At 32.3% G+C, this 22,052-nt stretch overlaps 1 protein-coding gene across 2 annotated transcripts in view; it reads left to right on the forward strand.

Moving 5' to 3' along the window:
- The first annotated feature begins 899 nt into the window (after positions 1 to 899).
- The window catches only part of LOC127862131 (mu-type opioid receptor-like), a 34,449-nt gene continuing 13,296 nt past the window's right edge, over positions 900 to 22,052 (forward strand). Inside the window, exon 1 of one of the 2 annotated variants that reach the window (XM_052401125.1) lies at positions 900 to 1,048. Coding sequence is in view for 1 of the 2 variants with exons in the window: in XM_052401124.1 (XP_052257084.1) it covers positions 7,013 to 7,333 (321 nt within the window). In the remaining variant the exon portion in view is untranslated. Of the gene's footprint in view, positions 1,049 to 6,428; positions 7,334 to 22,052 lie in introns of those variants that run through there. The other variant, XM_052401124.1, reaches the window with a different exon arrangement.

Raw genomic sequence — 22,052 nt, forward strand, 5'->3', positions numbered from 1 at the left:
TGAATAGCTTTTTTCGCATACATTTATAGTTTGTTTTAATTTATTATTATTATTTTATGACATAACTAGAATTTATAACTATAATTATTATTTATATTAAAATTATCGTTACTATTTGTTTGAACAAGAATTTGCACATTTTATTCATAATGTTTAATGGTTTTCCACATGTTCTGGATTTAAAAGAAATTGTATTAATAAGGGGTTTGGTATTTGAGCATTATACTATCATATATTATTGCTTCTAAAACGAGATATGGGAAATGTTTGATATGCAGTACTAAATAAGTATAGATGGACACATTTTTAATCGCGTATTCCTAAACATGAATGAGTGATAACAACTTGTCCTTGTTGCAAATTCGCTTTTTACAGGTGTACTGAAATATGAATGACTGGTGAGCATCAAGTCATATTCCCGGATAATACCTTGTGTGGCTTTTTCTCAAGACAAAACCACTATACACGTACACAACTCTATTTCAGTTTTCATTGCGATTTATTTTTGCTTGTTTTATTCTAACTCAACGTTTTCCTTTGTCAATAAAATTTTCTAAACAACAACAATATATACTGCCCAACTACTGACGTGAATAATATTTATATACATTGAGGCAGTCAATGGTTGCGTTTGCAATTTCCGATTGGAACGCGTGCAAAATCAAGTGCCCAAAGGTAACGACGTAATATGACACATTTAACGGACGTATATGGACGTCAGCCCGGCATTTACATGAGATTATACAACAATCAATGGGCCGCATGCTTACCCAAGACACAACTAATCAGCTAAACGTTTAGGCAATATGTGACAGAAAGAACATATTTATTCAATTGCAAATTATGCTCTGCTGTACGGCAGAAAATATCCTCCATGCATGCAAGACATGTAAACTATTGAAATGTCCTTATAAGCCTGAGCAGAACATGAGGAACATAGACACAATTTTGGTTCTACATAAATAAGAGTTCACATGTCGGTATCGGCAAAGACTCTAGTTCGTTCTAACATGCAATTGGAGTAAGGCATCGGATTAAAGGATTAAAGGTACTGTATCAATTTGTTCTTTTATTTTTATAACATCCTATGATGATATCAATGCGTTGGTTACAAAATGCATTGACATTAATTTAGTTTAAACCTATTTATTTTAGCTCGATTGCGTCGAAAGCCTTAGGCTTATAAACGCTCTCGAGTCCGTTTCCTGGGCCTAGACTTGGTGTCTTTGGAGGAAATCTAAAGAACGCTCCCACGGTGGGGATCGAACCCGTGACCTCCCGGTCGCAAGGCGGACACCATATCCATAACACCACGGCGACCTTAACGTTAACAACACCATATCCATTACACCACGGCGACCTTAACGTTAACAACGTATAAATTCGCTTTAAATGATTTTCTGAAAAAGTACATGACGGTATCTTATACTGGATACGAATTCGTAATGTCATTACTGTCGGATCGTCTCTCATTACATTCATAAAGCTTCTGTCAACGGTGGGCTTCCAGTTTTCCACTGCCACACATAGGTATTTATTCTTTAATCTGATTTATTCTTTATCCTTTCAACCGGCTGATATAAAATTTGCTGTAAACTTTTGATTTTGCGGAGAGTTTACATTTACTTAGTTGTTGTTGTTCTTTGGTTTTGCCTATATTTGTGACGATAGCATATTATTAGAGATTTGATTAGTTTTATTCCAGATGTTATTATATCAAATGCAACTAAAACCTGTGTGCAAGTTGATATGAATCATCAAAAGTAATATTTTCACAATATAAAAATGATCATGAAACCGATTGTGACGCTGTGATTTAGGCGTGATTTGATAGCATATTAATCTCTTTACACCCTCATCAATCAGTCAATGTTGGAACATTATGTTTAACTCCTGAATAAACTTTAGCCATTCAGTGTTTAGATAACTCATTATTGTATATATATTTATTTTATCAGATCAAATAGGTTAATCAGTTAAGCCCCAAGCGCTAGGAAGAAATCTTTTTGTTACTTTCTTCAGGCCAATATTAATGACAAATTACACATTTCCAAATCTGAGAAAACTTCTAAAAACATCAATAAACAAATTAAAATTTTAGTTGAAAACAGAAGCAGATAGGTCTTATCATAACCATTATCATCACCAGCAAGTCATCTATTGACGGCAAGTATGTCTTCTATTGACGGCAAGTATGTCCTCTATTGACGGCAAGTATGCCCTCTGTTGACGGCAAGTATGTCTTCTATTGACGGTAGGTATGTCCTCCATTGACGGTAAGTGTGTCCTCTATTGACGATAAGAATGTCCTCTATTGACGGTAAGTATGTCCTCTATTGACGGCAAGTATGTCCTCTCTTGACGGTTAGTATGTCCTCCATTGACGGTAAGTATGTCCTCTATTGGCGGTAAGTATGTCCTCTTTTGATGGCAAAGTATGTTCTCTATTGAGAATTGACGGTAAGTACGTCCTCTATTGACGGCAAGTTTGTCCTCTATTGACGATAGGTATATTTTCTATCGATGGTATGTACCAATAGACAAACAAATACACATTTGACAGAACCCTACTACACATATGAATACACTTAAATAAATATAGATCACCGTGCGTGTTTTTTACGTTTAATGCAAAGCATGTGGCTAACTTTGGTTTACATCAGTTCTATGGGCACAACTCTGCTTACTTAACGCTTATTAATACTAGCATCATCATATTGGAACAATGAAAAGTTATAACAGTAAGAAGTTGGAATGAACGTTGTACTGCAATCGGGAATCCTCGGACAATTCCGCCATTACGGCGACGGTGTGGTGTAGCCCACTGTCCGAAGCGTTCAGATTGCATTGTACTGGTATCGTCCCTCGATTAAGGAAAATAGCGGTCATGTGAAATAAGGACTGCAACAGTAAACGTTTAGATATCACAATGTACCATGTGACTTTCGTTTAGGCGATTGGCTAAAAGTTGGGATCAACTGTCGCCGACATTACCGCTACATAAACGCATTAATTTAGCCTTTGAGTATCGGACGCATCTTTTTTCTTTTGTATCGACCATGAGCCTAAATAATTACGTGTATACACAGAGGTAAGTTGTTACCATGATAATAATAGGATAAAATATCGAGATGATGATAACCTATAAATTACGGCAGCTAAAATAGCCGAAACTAACGAAAAAAATACGTTTATATTATGTACTAACAAATGGAGAAACCATATACGTATACAATAACCCGTCAATGAAAATGTGTCGTTAACTGTTTAACGAATCCGAGTTTCCAATTACATGTTACACTGACATATCTGATACTTGTCCGGAGAACCAACGAACTGATCAGACATAATTTTCCTCTTATATCGTCTTTCTTTAGCTTACGCATAAAACTCGCGTCATGCGAAAATGGATCTTATGTCATAAGCGGATAGCATTCATACAGAATTTCCAGAAGCTTATTATACAGCAAAACCTTGCTTACTTTATAGCTACACATGTGGAAAGCATACGACTTAAGACACATTTTGCATGATGTGACTAATATAAAACTGCTAACAGAATTATTGTAGCTGATTTTTCGTTCCGTCCTGCTTAACATTTTGAATGAAATTGTTGTCGCGAAGGTTGTTGTATTCGATTGACTGCAGAACACTTCACCTTCATTGTTTGTGTTGGTTGTTTTCATTATAACTTGTTGATAAGTGGCAATGCAACATTTATGAAACTTGTATTGAACATCCATTTTATGTTTTGAGTAATTATATATTGAACTTTGAACAAAAAGCGAGTGATGTATTCGCAATACAGCTTGTACTTTAATAAACAGCCTCGCTCTGCGAAAAAGGGGATTCATGCATATACGTAAGCTGTCAGCCAGATAAGCCTGTGTAGTCCGCTCAGGCTAATCTGGGACGACACTTTCCACTTCAACTGGATTTTATTTTAAAGAGATTTACTTTAAACGAAAAATTCTATAAAATAGGAAAGTGTCGTCCCTGATTAGCATGTGCGGACTGCACATGCGAATCCTGTGCGAGACTTTACGCACATGCACGATTCCCGTTTTCCAAGCTGGAGGCTTACTTTTGTGAGCTGTATGTTCTAGCGAATTAGTGGTTGGATGTCGATACGAGCACACCCCACTATATTTTCAGTCAAACAACTAATATTTTATTTTAATTAAACCTTCAGGAATTCACTTAGGACTTAACACAATTTGCTCCTGACAATCTCAATTAGCCAATAAGTAATCAAGTTGTAATTTAATTGTATAAAGTTTCTCGTTTCTTGCAATTTAATTTGATTCACTGAAATTAAATAATTATTCTTTTAGATAGAGTGATTTGCACTTTTTTTAGTTCGATATTCGGTTTACATGTGGACATAATTCTTTGTAATGCGATGACGCAAGTTTTAATGTTTATTGTGTTTGAATGAATACGCATGATTGGGTCGTTTGTTAGTCGTATATTTATGATATATTAGATTACATCGTGTAGTTTTCAACAGCAAGATTATATAAAAAGTAACTGTAAATGTTATTTGTGTCATATGTATCTAGTTGTGGTCTTCCTGTGTTTGAAATCAGTAAAGAAAGCCCTTCAGATTGGGCGTCACTTGCATGATAAGTGGTTAACGCAGTGAACATGATTTCTTAAACATATTTTATTCAACATGTACAAAGCTCAAATTTCAACACGTAACCTGCGCAAGCGATTTGAGTTTAAACTTAATGGCGTTTCAATATTTTGATCTAGTTTTGGTACATGCCAGGAATAACGCTTACATTTAAACTTCATCATGAAGTGGTTGATGAGTTTAAATTGAAAGAAGTATTATGTAAGTTCATATGTTGGAAAAAGTCGAATTTCCATATATTAAATTTCCTTGTCAACTTAAAAACTTAAATTAAATTAATAAACTAAAATAAATAAATTAAAATAAATAAATTAAAATAAATAAATTAAAATAAATAAATTAAAATAAATAAATTAAAATAAATAAATTAAAATAAATAAATTAAAATAAATAAATTAAAATAAATAAATAAATAAATGAATTAATAAATAAATAAATAAATAAATTAGGGATGGCATCGAATACCTATAACGGTATTCGAATACTCGTAAATCCATTCAATCGTATATTCGAATATTCGCATATGCCGGTTGGAATGTTTAAATATCTATGCTTTGAAAGTTATAACCGTTTGCTTATTTCTTACAAGACTGTTGTGTTTGTTAATGTTGCTATCGAATAATCCTATAGCTTTCGGCTAGTACTATGGCCGGTCCTGTAATCGGGCACAAATAAAAACAATCATGTCATAAAATTGTATTTTCGTTTGAAATAGTATAATGACCATAACATTTATAAAAAATTAAGAAATGGAACATTTGAATAAGTCATTGAAAATACATCACAAAGCCTTTCAGTGATTCATAGAAAATAAATTAAATCCTTTATCACAGCGTTAAACAATCGCTTCGTATTTTTTTAAAGAAAAATTACCTTTTGAATAACACTTTTTTCAATCGCACATTTATATCATTTGTCAAATTTGAGTAATTCACACATTGTAATGGCTGTTTAAACTGTGATCACAGAAGAGTATTCGCCAGTCATTTTAAAAACAGAACAGCTGCCTTAATTTAAAGCCTTAATTGGCACCTAATTGACAAACAATAGTTGATTTTTTAGCGTGAATATTGCAATTGCGCAATCGATGCTGATAAGGTCCACGTTACCAGTTTCACACGTAGACCATTACATCAAACAGTTTAATCCCAATTGATTTCGGTAGGCAATTAGTAAGCGGCTCGCAGGTAATTAAATAATAGGACAAATGCGTTTGAAACAGTAAACTTGCGAATATTCAAATGCCAATTTTGTTAATCGAATACTGACAGTTCAATCGAATATTCGAATAATTTTGCCATCCATGATATATATATAAGCAATCGTTATTGGCTACTACAAGTTTAAAGAGATTAAAAGATTAAAATGAAATAGTTTGCTTAAAGGACATGGGCAATGTCAATCACATTCGATATAACATTGACATGTGTGCGGAATTGTGGTGTGCAATAATACTTACAATTAAAACGGAACTTCCTCACTGAGGAATGTAAGCAGTATGAAAAGCATTAATTTATCCGACATCAACACAACAGATCATTTGATGTTTTGCATAATATGTCAATCGAATTGTATCACTCAGCGCTCTTGGGATTTGTTGAAATTAATAAATTTTCTCACATAATTCAGTCACGTAGTTTTAGGCAGAACCGTTGCGCTTTATCAGCATTATGGCTTATCACTTGGTAAATGCGATGCTATCGAACAAGTGCGCTCAGTTTTCAAGCTGTTCGTAACGATATTCAATCCCCATTCAAAGCTAAAAACGTCAATGGTACACCAGCATATCGCCCTGCTCACATGCTCCGATATCATGATTGTTTATACAACTGTATGAATTATTCATTTTCTCGCGGAATCACTTACCGGTTGGCGAGAACAAGTGACAAGTGCATCTAACACTTGGTCGCTACCGATGTGTCGTAATCCACGATAGCGCAAGGTTTCAGGCATGGCTTATCGTATCGGTTTGGCGTTTATGACGGAATAAACATTCCAAGTTTATAAAGAGTGGTTGACATACTCATCGCGGTCTTTACTAAGAACGCATGTCAGTGATGAATTAGAATTAAAAAAAAGACGTTTATTTTGCATCTTCAATTTGGTCTATATTATATATTGGAGTTCGAACAGGAAAATAATTATTTTAAATATTCGATGATCATTTTGCGTATATTTATTTTGAAAAAAAAAAGTTTTAGATGTTTCTTTCTTTTGTTGACATTGACTCACAAAAGAAGTGAAACAAATACATTAATAATACTAATAAGGCGTTCCAATTTACGAATACAAATCTGTTAATGTGGTATAGTGGTGTGAAGTATTTTCGTGGACCCAATACACAATAATTAAGAGCACAGCAACGGTAATACAATGGACCCAAAATCGGATTTACACAAAATGGATAAAATGGTCGGCTACGACGACGAAATAGGATTCAGCGAAGACTATGATTATGCTTACAATTATAACTATACCTACGATGTATCGGATTCTATGAAGCATTTACCACTTGTCGAGTTCTTGCCGACCGTTATCATTTACGGTATTGTTGGACTCATGGGTCTCGTCGGAAATTTGCTCGTCCTGTTTGCAATTGCAAGGGTTAAGAGGATGAGGACGATCACAAACATGTTCTTGTTCAGCCTTGCCTCTGCGGACCTTCTGTTGGTGTGCCTTTGTATTCCAGTCAGGGTAAGTTTTTAAAAACGGACGATTTTTTAATAATAAAAACGTATCGTTACTATTAGAATAGAAATACAAGTTAAATATTTTGAAATATTTTATGGGTTCAAAAAGTATAGTTAATTTATTAAAAACAATGATTTTCTATCTGCAAATTTTTATTGTGGATAAATACCTATTGTATGCAAGAAGTACTACTTCTAGCTCAACTGACCCCTTTGTAACAGTTGAAAACACGTTTTTATTAAAGGAGACGTGCACATAATATATATTTGTATATGAAATAAAAAAGGAATATGATATATATTCATATGCACACACAGACACATCAAAATTACTTTTTTTAAATAATCGCGGACGAAGCCAACTCGTTCTACTAAAAGCGTCTATACCAAGTATATATCAGACATCAACTATATTGGCATCCCGTGAAGTAATAAGAAGGCCCCATGGTCCATAATCTTTTGTATAAATATTATTTAATTACGTTGATGTTTCCCCAAATTATATTTGTGGCGTCATAGTTAGTTAATAACATCGGTGAAATACTTAAATTTATCATACTTGTATTACACGAATACATAGAAATCATATGATAATATATTCGTTCATGTAATGTCCAAAGAAAAAAACATGCTTTATTTATATCTATATTTATATACCTATAAAATCGAGTGTATGCTGTTATATTATTGACCCTACATAGACAATTGAACGACAATTTCTTTCATTACGCTTTAATGCAACCATATTTAAATAATTTGGATTTGTTTTGATGTGAATTGCAAAATGTATAATTATAAATTATCTTATTAAGTTTGAAGATAATCATGTTTACAATAATTGTATACAAATCCTCCCCCAAAACGCTTATTACTGTATACTTAATATTATATAAATTATTATGACAATAACCAGAATAGATAAGTAGAATTTATAAAACATTAACATAATAATAACGTTGTTTAGGTTACCACAACGTGAGGAGGCGTGCGTTTAAAAAGATTGACTTTGAATGTCTATGGTAATAGTCAAAAGCCATAACATCGCGTTATTCATGCTTTCCAGCACGTGCGATGCTCGGGAATACCTGCATGGCGACCACACCAAGGGCTTAATGATGTCATAAAACTGTACATTTGACTGAAATAATGTCTGATATTCGCAAGTTACCTTTAACCCATTATAAGCCGGGTCTTTTTGTCTTATGAAAAACATCGAAAACAAGAAAAAAACTTCATGTAGATATCTTTAAGATCTCCTCTTTTATTCCTTATTTTGTTAAATTAGACATCACTTCTTTTACTGTTCTTTAGTATCCCCTATGCCTATCTGAAACCAACTACATCTGCATCCAATTGAATTATATAACGGCCCTATGGCGCCGAATCTGCCATGATCATATTAACGTTTTCCCTACAGATATAGGTGACATCAAAGTACTTTGTTGATGTTTGTCAAGGACATTTTGTTCTCATGATTAGTAACTCATATATTTAGTAGTTAACAAAGTGTATTCAATACGTACTATGTTTTTAGAGACGTTTCATTGAATTATAATCCAGTGTATTAGGTTAAAAACTGATGTTCCATTTAATTGCATCGTGATAATATTCAAATATTTTATTTACCATGGACGATATTTAGAAAGAAGATATACAAATTGCAGATTGTAAAAGCAATTGTAAAAGCAATAAGTAAGTCAAAAAGCAATAGCAATAATTAAATTTCAATGGCATATGTTTATTTGTTTAAAGTTTCCGAGTGATTTGTTTTCTTTAATAACGATACACAATTGTTTGATTATAAGTAGTTCCTCAATTATATTGGTTGTTTATACCGTGAACTACAAACCGCTTCATTTATATATCCAATCCTTTTTTCATATGCCATTTGGTATTCAACATTAAGACATTTGAGAATTAATAGTATGCATTTAGACATGTGTTATTTGGAATCATACAAATTTAGACATTTGGCATTTGTTATTATACATTAACGCATTTTTCATTTGTTATTATACATTAATATATTAAGCATTTGTTAAATTTTTCGTATGCAGACTAGTTTTAATGACCGCAAGCTCTATTATGATTACACATATTTTGAGGTAGTATATATGTATATTCATGCACAAATAAAAGCATTTTATAATTCATGCATTATTCTATAAGCGGACAAAGATTACTGGACATTCTATATGACCACAACATTAAATGCTTAATGTTTTTACTTCATTCATAATTTTGTCTGCTTCGAGAGGTTATCGTGTGGTCAATGTCATATGCCAATTAACAGGAAACAACTAGAAATCATGCTTCAAACAATTTGAAGATTGGAGCAATATGTTCTAATACTTGAAAGATTGTTTAAAGATAATACAAAGACGTTCACGACAAAATATCGTCAATTATATTTTGTACGATAGTGGTTGTATTTAATGAAACATTGTCATGTTTATATTCGACTCTGCGACCACACATCGGGTTGAATGATGTTATGTAGACAGCTTACATGTATTCTTGAACAATAAACTTATGAATGTGGACTGTGAATCGACCAGACCCTTAATGTGTATTACCTAACATTTGAAGCTCGGATAGTTAAAAGTTACCAAAAAATCTGTGTCATCAAATAAAAAAATGAGTAAATGTATTTTAATGTGATAAAATATAAACATGAACTAAATAAAAACTAGTATTGTCAAAAATAATATACCATGCACAAAGGCATAGAGAATAGAACCGTGTTTATTATTTGTTGACAGAATTTGTACATTTCTTCAAGAACGTATTCAATCTGCGCTGTTCAATGTCTCCTTAAATGTTTTACTGCGAAGTATGACACTGTCACTGTCGTTTAGGACACTCATGTATAACTCGAAAATTAAAAGACATGTAATCCTATTGGTATTTTAATAATGCCATTTCGCTGAATTGGAATTGAATTCGTGTCTGAATCATTCCTTTCAAGATAAGCAGCAAGAACTCGATCGTGGTTATGTTATTATAAAGATACATATCGCACAACATGCGAGTACATTATAATGAAATAAACATCATACAAAGTAACAGAATAAATTCATACATTTCTTTTGATAATGAGATGCCATGCAATATATGATATTTTTTAGAGTGTAATTAAGTTATTTGGTCATGTTATTGTTCCTTAGTTAATGTTCTATTTTATTAAATCATTACAGATTCTGACCTGATATACAACTTAAAAGATCGCAGATGATATACACAGTTATTTCTATTGAATTATTGAGCTTACAATAGTGTTTTTTTGATCTAGCAATTAAGGTAATCATATGATGTCGCAAACACTTCTGCTTTTTTCGTTTAAAATATAAAGATGCTCGTCTGTCTTTGTATGAAACGGTCCGAAGTGTATAGGCAGACAGCTAGCCTTATGTTTATATAATATATATTATCTTGAAATCATGGCGCAAGCATGTCTTTATTACAAATGAAATACTGATTTATCATAAATATCACTACACATGTCATGACACTTTCAGATGGTACTTTAATCTTCTCGCGTTCCCGATTACATCTGAACTGTCGACAACGCACAGTTGGTGAAAACACATGTTATATGTAAAATCAGCTGTTAAAGAAACATCTTACTCATCGTCAGGCCTATGTATAACAAACCTGCGAGGCGCTGGAATTACGACCAAGCTTATATGCCTCATGCTTAAGTAATATGAACTTAATCTGATTTAAACAATTTAAAACGAGTATTTTTATGTAATGTGTTAATGAATGTTTAGTTCATTACCTATTTCTTGTGCGGTAAAGTGCAATAGTGAACATGTGCACTTTAGACTGTCTGTCAGGCTTCTGAACAAATTCCAATATTGAAACCACTAAAAAGTCTGAGCTGATCTGTCTGGGCGTTAGAACTTCGTCAGATAACATAAAGCTTTATATAAGTAGTAAGGCAAATACAAACACAGACAGGAAGAAACGAAAAAGCAAATACATAGAATAGTTCGTGCCTCTGAATGCATATATAGTATAAGGCAAATTAATTTGTTTTAAAGTGCATACATATACAAATTAAGCCACAAATAAAAAAAACACTACATCTAATAGCAGTACAAATCGGATTGTTTTCAATCCAATGTTACAAATGCTATATGTTCTGTCAATGTTATATTAATGTCTGATTTAAAACATACGCTGAAATGCGCACGAATGAACAATATACATGGTACAAAACATGTTCGAAAAAATATATTTTCTTCACTTGAATTTTCCTGATTGAGATATACCCTTTTAAAACAATAGTAAGCATACTTCATTTTGATGTTTCTGGTGTATTGACAAGGATGAAGGGTAATTAAAAACATTTAGTTATAATACTATAGCTTAATGTATTACATAATTACCTTTTTTATTATACTGTGACTTACTTCTTTAAAGTTTCTCTTGTATGTTTAACTACGAGTGCAAGTTTCAAATAAGAACGTTTTTTTACGGTATTTAGAACAGAATCTTTAACATCTGCCATACCATGTCACATAATAATATTTACGTGTTTGTAAACAGTGACATAAAGTGTTTTATCAAAAATGATTATCTGCAATGGAGTCTGGCGATTAAATTATAGGCAGTCATAACTTAGTTATCGCACGTTGTGGGATTATTATTAAACTTATCTACAAACTTTGAAATAGACTTGTATTCAAAATAATGGAGAAATGGCCATCTGGACGGCAGCAAACCCATTATTTCAAGTTTTATGTTCAGATAGAATTGTCTGAATGTTCAGATTCTTGAACGTGTTTTCCGTAATACAGTCTCACACGCGATGTCATTTTTAGTTGTTCGCTTGCAATATGTAGCTCCTGAACAGACATTGATTCTGTGTAAAAATCATATCAAAATTAACAAATACCAATTGGCAGGTATTGTTTTCTTTTTATTTTGAAATATTGAGTTAATTAGTATAATTTATTTCCAAAAAGTGGGCTCATATATTATCACAACCCTTGTGCTCGTAAAGCAACTGAAGGTGGGGTCATATTTGTTCAAGTACTATATATTGGTGTATATTATTATAATATACAATACATTACGGAATAAGTTCGTATCGTGTTGCGCTCCCCCCCCCCCTCCCTTAACAAAGAGATAAGTCGCAATAAGCTTTCAGGTATTTAACGTAATCATGTATAAAAAGCTTTTTTTCTAGAGCAGTTTTAACAAAAACGTCTAAATACTTTTGTGGAGCTTTAAACATTAAGTCAATTTTCATGCGTATTGATTTCGACAAATATTTTTATAACATTATGTTATGTTCTGATTTCAATTACAAAAAAGTACATGATATAACATTAATATTCTATGAACACGCACATATTATAAATCGACACATCATCCCAAGCTATAGTATAAGTGCAGTATAACGAAGGTTAAGCGTATTGGCTAGATGTCAAGATATTCACAAACTACATTCGCATATTGCATTCGCATTTACATAAGCGGTTCCGCAAAAGCTAGCAAAGGCGGAAATAAATGATGGAAAGTAGGCTACACAGAGAAGTGTGACATGTTATATCTCAATTATAATAACCTACATTTCAAAGCAATGCGAAACTATAGAAGAGAATTCGAACGGTAAATTGTAAAAGTCTTATAAATGTTAAATATCGACTTGGGTTTAATTAATAAAGCGAGTACGTAACAAGTTAACTTGTATTTGAAAACGATTATGTGTTTTTTAAATAAATTATATATCAATAATTAAAACGAACTTATATCTCGTATTTTCGCATGATTTCTCGTCGCGGCAAACACAGTGTTTATTGTCACAGCGAGTTTACTTGTTTATCGCTATCAGAGTTCAGAGAAATGAACCAGAAACACATATTCAATATAAATTAAATTAATATATTTATAATTGTTTTACTTCGTCCATTAATTGTTATGTAATCTTCAAAACATTAAGCTTAATTAGCAGAACAACTCTTACCTCAACTATAACTACAATAACAAAACGAGATAAACTAGAAATACTTCAGCAACGCATTCATTTACTCAACCTGCCATGACGTGAATATGTTTTCTTACAATTACAAAAGCCGTAATCCCAAATTTAAACAGAGGTAAAGTTCAGTTGCACCAACAAGAGATAAATCTTAATCTTACTATAACATATCGTCATTTAGTTTTGGAAAGTGGCATGACACTCGACACAGATCTAAACACACACACACACAATCTGGGATCGCTACGTTTTACCGGTCAATTCAAGCATGCGATGCTTAAACTGTGGTATGGGACCATCTAAACCTATCTACACCTTAAAATTACGCCAAACATTTTTGTGAAAAAAAAATGTACAAACTAACATTAACTGATTCAAAGCAATACGTTTCAAAATCAAATTGCATTAGCCGAGAATGAATTCACTACTCAATGACTAGATACAAACAAAGTTCAGTATAACTTAATAATGAAGAATGAAACGAAACCTAATCAATTGTATCTTGTAAAATTATAAATATAAAATCATATGGTTTATCATTAAGAATTAAGATAAACGCCATTTACTATAAACAAGAAACCAAAATAATGGTTCTTACTAGCCAACTTAAACGGCTGTGTTATGCATGTTTATAATTCTAGTATTAGGCTGTATACAAATCAAACATCCTTAAGAACAAGGGACAAATCAGTACTGGTAGCACAACGCTTGCTTTAATGTACGGTCTTCAGTGTCAAAATAATAATATTCTCCTGTGTAGTATAATTTGGTTTTTGATGTTAACTTGTTTTCGTTTTTTGTCTTCTGTCAATCACTGTGTCAGTCAATTAGATAATTTTATTTTGTACAGTATATTGTTATACAGTTGAATGTATGCGTAATGACTTAAGCATTATATGTTTCTTATGTTTGTGCTAATTGCACGTATGAAATGCACGTGACCATTACGATTCTATATGGGTATTCAACCTTATAATGAATAACTAGTATTCATTCACATAAATAAACACGTGTGAGATGGCACACTGTTTATTTAGTTTAAATGGATTAAGTTTTCGGGAAATATTTTTTCTCGCTCACTAGGTAGCGACCTTTTGGCCAAGTAATTGTCGAGGCACGCCATGCCAACGATAACTACATGTACAAGGACATTTGCATAATTTTATCGATTATTGTTGTCAACTAAGTATTGCTTAATAGTTTTCTGAACCAAAAAAAAAACAACAACTGAAAGCGCTTTGTTAAAAAATAAATATAATTCGATTGTGTTTTGGGTTGCATGTCTCAATTTGTTTGCACTTTTCTATATAACGTTATCTTATTGCCTATGCAGATTCGATGGTGCATGGATAGAAAATCGAAAAGTATTTGCATTTCGAATAATTGATGTAAATGCCATTGTTCAATGAAGATGTAAATTAGACAGAAGAACTAAAATTCGTTTCAGCAGCCAATCATGTCAATGTGCGGAAAGTCTTCCAATATAAAAGACACAAACACATGGGGAAATATTAAATCAGATATTCATTTTGTTTTATTTATATTATTGGGGTCGAATAAAACGTTATCCGGCATTAAGTATCCTTTCTTGAAAAATGTTTTAAATAAGGTTTTAATTCATTTGAAAGTAATAATACAGCAACATAAATGATAACACATGTAGCATTGAAGTTATGTGATTGAAAATATACATACTGTTTTCACTTTCTGTCAAACTGTATACATTTCAGTACAATGTATGCATTTTGTAGACTTTATGAAACTACTCATAGATCACAAACCCCGTCAAGTACAAGGCAATGTGTGTCAGTCGAGTCTGTTAAAATGTTGATGTATGAGTCAGATTATTTAATCAAAAGATGTATGTTATACATGCACGGTTTATACACGGTCGAATAGTCTATGTGAACATTTTCAGCGTTTTAACGGTTTTATTTTTCTCACTGCGTCATGAGCTTCAAATATAGCAAACAAGAAACTCCAGAACATCTTTAAGAAGAGAAATTATTGTTCGTATTCATTACATTTATAACATAACACCGATTATAAACACACACTGATCAAAACCGGGAACACCGCCTCGGACTTGACGTGGACTGCATATTATTGAGGATTTTAAGGGGCCTTTTCACAGATTTTGGCATGTTTTGAAGACTGTAAATAAATGCTTTATATTGATACATGTAAAAATTGGATCTAAAAAGTTCCAGTAAAAAACAGGAATAAAATAAAAGAAAGAAAAAAGTAACCCTCAAACTGGGCTCGAATCACTGACCCCTAGAGTTAATGGAGTAAACGTAAATAGCTTAGACCTCTCGGCCAACCGTCCTCAAACAGTGATTGTTTTATTTTCTACATAATATAAGCAATCGTCGTAGTATCACAAAATATAACGACAACAATAAAACTCTCCAAATTATGCAATCGTTTCGCTTGATAAATTTCAGGTTTTTAAATGGTCAACAGATGAATATTTTAGTGAATAGTGAATGTTCAGTATTACGATTACCTCAAATATAATTACAACCAAAATGTACGATTCTGAAACATTTTTTTTTAATTTTGTCAATTTACCAAAACGTATAAAGGCCCCTTAAAACCTGAATACGGTTCAAATGCGGTGACCGCAGCTTTAGTCATTTATTATTTTAAGTGTGTTGTTTAACCTAACGTTTATGTTGAACAAAAGAACATCCAGTGTACGTAGAAACTCCGTTTAATGTAAGAACACGTGATATTTTAATTGAATGCCCCAGTTTAGCTCGAATACGATGTATGCTTGCTTTTGATAGAGTAACAGTCAGATTTTATTAATTTTTCTTTCTCCAATAACTCAACGTAAAGCCTCTGACCTTGAAATGAAATACATGTTAATCAATACATATAGATGCGCTGTGTGCAATATTGTCATTAAATCTATAGTCAGTTAGCAAGTAATTTATTATTTTTTAAACGGTTTCGCTTTTAAAATCGAAAGTAGGATTTCTAGACGTATACGACGTATATTCGACAAACGCGATTATTTTTAAGTTTTAAAGCGCAAAAAAGACGGATTTCTACCTTGTAACCGCCAGATATATTCTAATTGGCATAGATAAAATATGTTTCTTATTTATGCTTAAAGTTACTATGCCACATAAGTTGTGTGGCTTTAAACAACGTTAATTAAAATAAATGGGATTTTAAGTAATTATTCTGCGAGAAAAACGCGATAACGATAGGATCATTGAGACCATACTGACACTGTTTATATGTTTTGTTTCGCTTGGACTATCCTGTAAAATGTAGCTGATGAGTACCAGCTGTTATGTAGATGCAGCTCATTTAAGTGTTCAGCAATGTATACACTAACTGAGCATTTTTTTTTTAAATATTTTAAACATGTGCGTGTTGTCATATTCTCATTCCCAATTGCTTTATTCCCATTTTAAATATAGGAAAATAAAACTCTAATTACATTATCATGGGAGATACTCTTGTAACCAAGTATTTGTAAGGGAAGAAGCCTATTGCATTGACATTATACATAACATGTCTTAAAATGGGATCACCGCATTCTTATGCTGTCTTGTTTCTGGGTGTAAACTTTTTTAAGGCAAACTATTCAACACGTGCATCACTTATCTAAATATACATTGCATAGAGGCCATCCCTTTATTTTACCACAAGACGATATAGAAAATGCGGTAAGTCATCTTTGTAGAATCATTGCATCAACCCCACTTTAGATCTCTTTGTAGCAGTTTATTTTATACAACGTGTGTATGAGCATTTCGTTGTGAAACATAATTGTACACTACCTTAGAGATACGTTTAATATAGTATCATGAATGGGCGAATTTAAAATTCTATTCCTTAAAAACCCTACATTGTATAAAAAGTTGGATGTCATAGAAAAGACAACGTCGATTGATATATTACGTATTGAACAGAGAAAAATAAAGCGTTACTCATCATTAACACAAATGATTGCAGGCACGAAACATTCATCATTTACATATAGGTATGCATGCCTTATCATTTACTGAAAACACATTCTGTGTTCTGATATTAATGCCTTTTAAATCAGATAAGACCATGAAATTCAGAAAGTGACTGACAACAGGCTGACATTTATTTCTTTCATTTGTGTAAAAAATAGGATAAAATATTAGCGTTCTTTAACCACTATGTGCTTTTTTATCTGATGTAACTGAACATATGTAATATGACACTCTCTTAAAATACCCATTATAACACAGAGCGAGCACTTGTCAGTTGGAGTTAAATCTGTCTTTAAACAATGTGTCTATTTTTTGACGATTGCACATTGGTGGTTTATATAAATGCTTTATTGAGTTTTAAGAAGAAAGAAACAGTTGATAATCTACAAATTGTGTTAAAACGTTCAAGTCAGTGTAAACGTTGTACGAACTCACTTCGTAATTATGGTACATCGATCGATATAAAAACGAGGAACATCAACACTTGACAGAAAAAAAGACAATTTGCCTAAAACTAATAATTGAAATGTCATTGTTTTGTAACCTGTGAAAACAAATAAAGTTCTGTTCTGTTCTGTTCTGTTCTGAATATCTGCAGTGTTTCTTTTATAATTACACACTATGGCCAAAATGATCGTTTACGACACTGCTTTCATCCAAAAGGGTGTTCATCACTAAGCTGACATATCTGAACCTATATTATAAAACTGCAAACACAAACTAATCTGCTCCATATTCGATTTCAATCATTTGGTACATCTAATCATTAAAACTATTGTATGCATCGTTCCATATTTGTACCAGAATAGCATACAGCTTATATGCAAGTAATTTACGAAAACAATAATGTGTCCGGAAAATTGAAAACATAGACATTGTCCGTTTAAACTGGATGACATTTGCTGGAGAAATGCAATTACAAGAAATAAAAAAAATACAAACCATAACGAATGATAACGGTCAATGTTTAAGGTAAAATTACTCAGTAATTTGAAACTAATAAAAGCCCTGTAGGCAATTGCACATGGTTATCATACTACACACATAGTATGCGTGTGTGTGAAACAGAATTTCGTAAAGCTAATATTCAAACGTAATTTTACATTCATAAAATAACCAATGTGCACTTATGAAACACATTTAACATTATATGTATTAGTTCATGTATGAATTTGTATAATTACGCATTAGTCATTTAACAGATAATATAATCGTTCTCAGTTTGTATCTAGATATATTTGCGACTGCATGAAGATAAAATTTTATATTGCAATATAATCATCTATCGATTTTCGTTTGGACGTTGTGTTTAGAATGGTGTTAAACGATATGTAGCAGAGCATGCAAACAAACGACATGATAAGGTGCACGCGTATAATTGCTGACACCGTTTCCATTAACTAATTACATGGATTGTTCCGTCTGCACAGGCTAATGATAACAAGTCATGCAGGGAGCTATTCCGTTATTTCGAAGAAAATAGACCATAAATCCAACGTTCAAATAATTGTATACTTCGTGTATTTGTAGACATTGTATCAAAGGAGTTGGTTTGTGTACTGTGTGTCGTGTAGTCTGAAGGTTGTTCGCAAACACTTATAGCCGTCTAAACAGTTGGACCTAGACCATTAGAAATGTTCTAATATCAACCATTTGAAAGCAATAATCATAAAACAATTTAAACTTTTGTTAAAATAAGGTGATTTTTGTTTAAACCTTTGCATTATCGTTATTAAAAAATAGTAATAACATATACTATGGATACATGAAACACGAAAAATATAATCGTTTCGTCAAGGTTTTCTTAAGAATGTTCTTTTCTCAGTGCAACGTTTCTAAGATTAATACTTATTGGTAAACTGCTTTGTTTAATTTAACACCATGCTGTCAGAAGACTTAATCAAAGAACACATTAACTTGGGAATAGGCGCGGCGTAGTGTTTACTTTCATGAATTGGCAAATTTTGGAATACCATTTCTGAGTAAATAACTACGTCTTGGGAATTGTTGGGGTCACAAAGAAGTTGATGGCTCTCAATATGATTATGTTACTGACAGAAAGCATGGAATGCCTTTAGATGTATACAAATGAAACATGAAGGAATAATACATATACGAATAATGAACATCAAAAACTCATTATTAGGAGAAACCTTCTTATTATCATGCCAAAGTATTGTATTTTTGGAAATATAAAAACTGTCTGTTAATTACATGACACAAAATATAACATTTAACTTTAAAAGCTGTGTTGATCGGATTAAGAGACATGAGTAATCGCATCTATCTTTAGGTAGTATTTAGATGTTTTATCGATAAATTCATTACAAACATGTTTCTAGTTCTGCTTGAATACCTTTTAGAAGTATAAATAGTTTTTAAAGTTGAATAAACTTTAGTGTGATGTTTCAGTCAATTAAAATAAATAAAGCAACAATAGTTCAGCAGGAGAAAATCGTTAGCATCATTTTTGCCTTATTCACAATCTAAATTTCTTTCTCGCTAATGTTAGATTTCCAAGGATTATTTCACACAAAGTCTGACTGCAATATTAAAAATGTGTCATTGTTTTCTTCATTATTAGTTTCTTGATGCATCGGTGGTAAACGACGTTTTAGCCTCGTTAGTTTAAAAGCGCATTGCATCAACGGCACAAACTGTGTTTCCTTCGTTCAGTAATTCATTACAGTTTCAATCAAAGACGTTCCGTGGATTTGTTTGCTTAACAAGGACAAAGCTCTTGATGAGATCTAAGTATGATTCGACTTTTAATATTCCATTTAACTGAAACAATTAGCAGTCAATCATGTCAATGTGCGGAAAGTTGAAAGACACAAACAAAGGGGGAAATGTTAAATCAGATATTCGTTTTGTTTATGATCTAGCAACATAAATGATAACACATGTGTCATTAAAGTTTTGTGATTGACAATATACACACTGTTTTCATTTCCCCCCATACCTCGTCAAGTACAGGGCACTTTGTGTCAGTCGAGTCTGGTAAAATGTTGATGTGAGCGTCATATAAATAAAAAAAAAATATGTTATACGTGTACGGATAAAACGCGATCGAATAGTTTGTGTGAACATTTGAAGCGTTTTAACGATTTTATTTTTCACACTGCGTAATGAGATTCCAATATAGCAAACAAACAAAAACCAGAAAATCTTTCAGAAGGGAAATTCCTTTCTTATTCGTTACATTTGTGACATAACACTGACAATAAAGACACACTGATCAAAACTGGGAACACCGCCTTGGACATGACGTAGACTGCAGAGCATTTAGGATTTAAATCGGAATATGGTTCAAATGCGGTGACCTCAGCTTTAGTCATTTATTGTTGTATGTGTTTTGTTCGAATTTCCCTACAATTTATGTTGAATAATAGAACATACAGTCTAGTTAGAAACTTCGTTAAATATACAAAAACATGCTATTAGAATTCAATGCCCCAGTAGTATCTCGAATACGATGTATGCTTGCTTTTGATAGAGTAACAGTCCGATTTTATCATTTTTCTTTCTCCAACAACTAGACTTAAAGCCTCTGACCTTGAAATGAAATGCAGTCAATACATATAGATGCAATTTGAAAGTATGCACAATTGTCATTAAATCTATAGTCGGTTATCAAGTCATTTATTATTTTTTAAACGGTACCGCTTTTAAAACCGAAAGTAGGATTTGTAGACGTATACGTCCATTTCGACAAACGCGATTATTTTTAAGTTTTAAAGCGCAAAAAAGACGGATTTCTACCTTGTAACAACCAGATATATTCTTATTGGCATAGATAAAATATGTTTCTTATTGAGACTTAAATTATCTATGCCAAATAAGTTGTATGGCTTTAAACAACGTTAATTAGAATAAATTGGATTTTAAGTCATTATGCTGCGAGAAAAACGCGATAACGATAAGATGATTGAGACCATACTGACAATGTTTATATGTTTTGTTTCGCTTGGGCTATTCTGCAAAATGTAGCTGCAGAGTACCAGCTGTTATGTAGATGTAGCTCAATTAACTTATGGACAACTTTGTTCAGCAATGTATACAATATCAGAGTATCGTCGTTAAATATTTTAAACATGTACGTGTTGCCATACTCTCATATCCAAACGCTATTTTCCCAATTTAAACATTGGAAAATGAAACTCTAGTTACATTAAAATGGGAGATACTCTTGTAACACAGTATTTTCTTTAATGGAAAAAGCCTATTGCATTGGCAATATATTGCAATCCATTTGTATACACATTATTGAACATAACATGTCTTAAAACGGGGTCACCGCATTCTCATAGTGTCTTGTTTTGGGATGTTAACTTTTTTAAGGCAAACTATTCAACACTGCATCACTATTCACTACCTCAATTTACATTGTACAGAGGCCATTCCTTTATTTTACCACAAGTCGATAAGTCGTTGTTGGAATCACTGTTGTGTATACTTAAATAAAATTGTTTAAATTAGTGATACGTTTAGATAGTGTCATGAATCGGCGAATTGATATTCTATTCATAGTAAAACCTACATCTTTTAAGAGGATGAATGGAGAAAATGAAATGGCGGTTAATATATAATGTATTGAACAGAGACAAATTAAACGTCACACAGAATCAAAACAAATGATTGCAGACATAAAAAAACACATATGATACAAGTGTTCACTGCTGACTACAATAAATATAAATGGTTTTAAGTTCTGGCAGTTTTATACTTCCCATATTTGTAGCAACGTT

This window comes from Dreissena polymorpha, chromosome 16 (assembly GCF_020536995.1).
Source record: "Dreissena polymorpha isolate Duluth1 chromosome 16, UMN_Dpol_1.0, whole genome shotgun sequence".
Lineage (NCBI taxonomy): Eukaryota > Metazoa > Mollusca > Bivalvia > Myida > Dreissenidae > Dreissena > Dreissena polymorpha.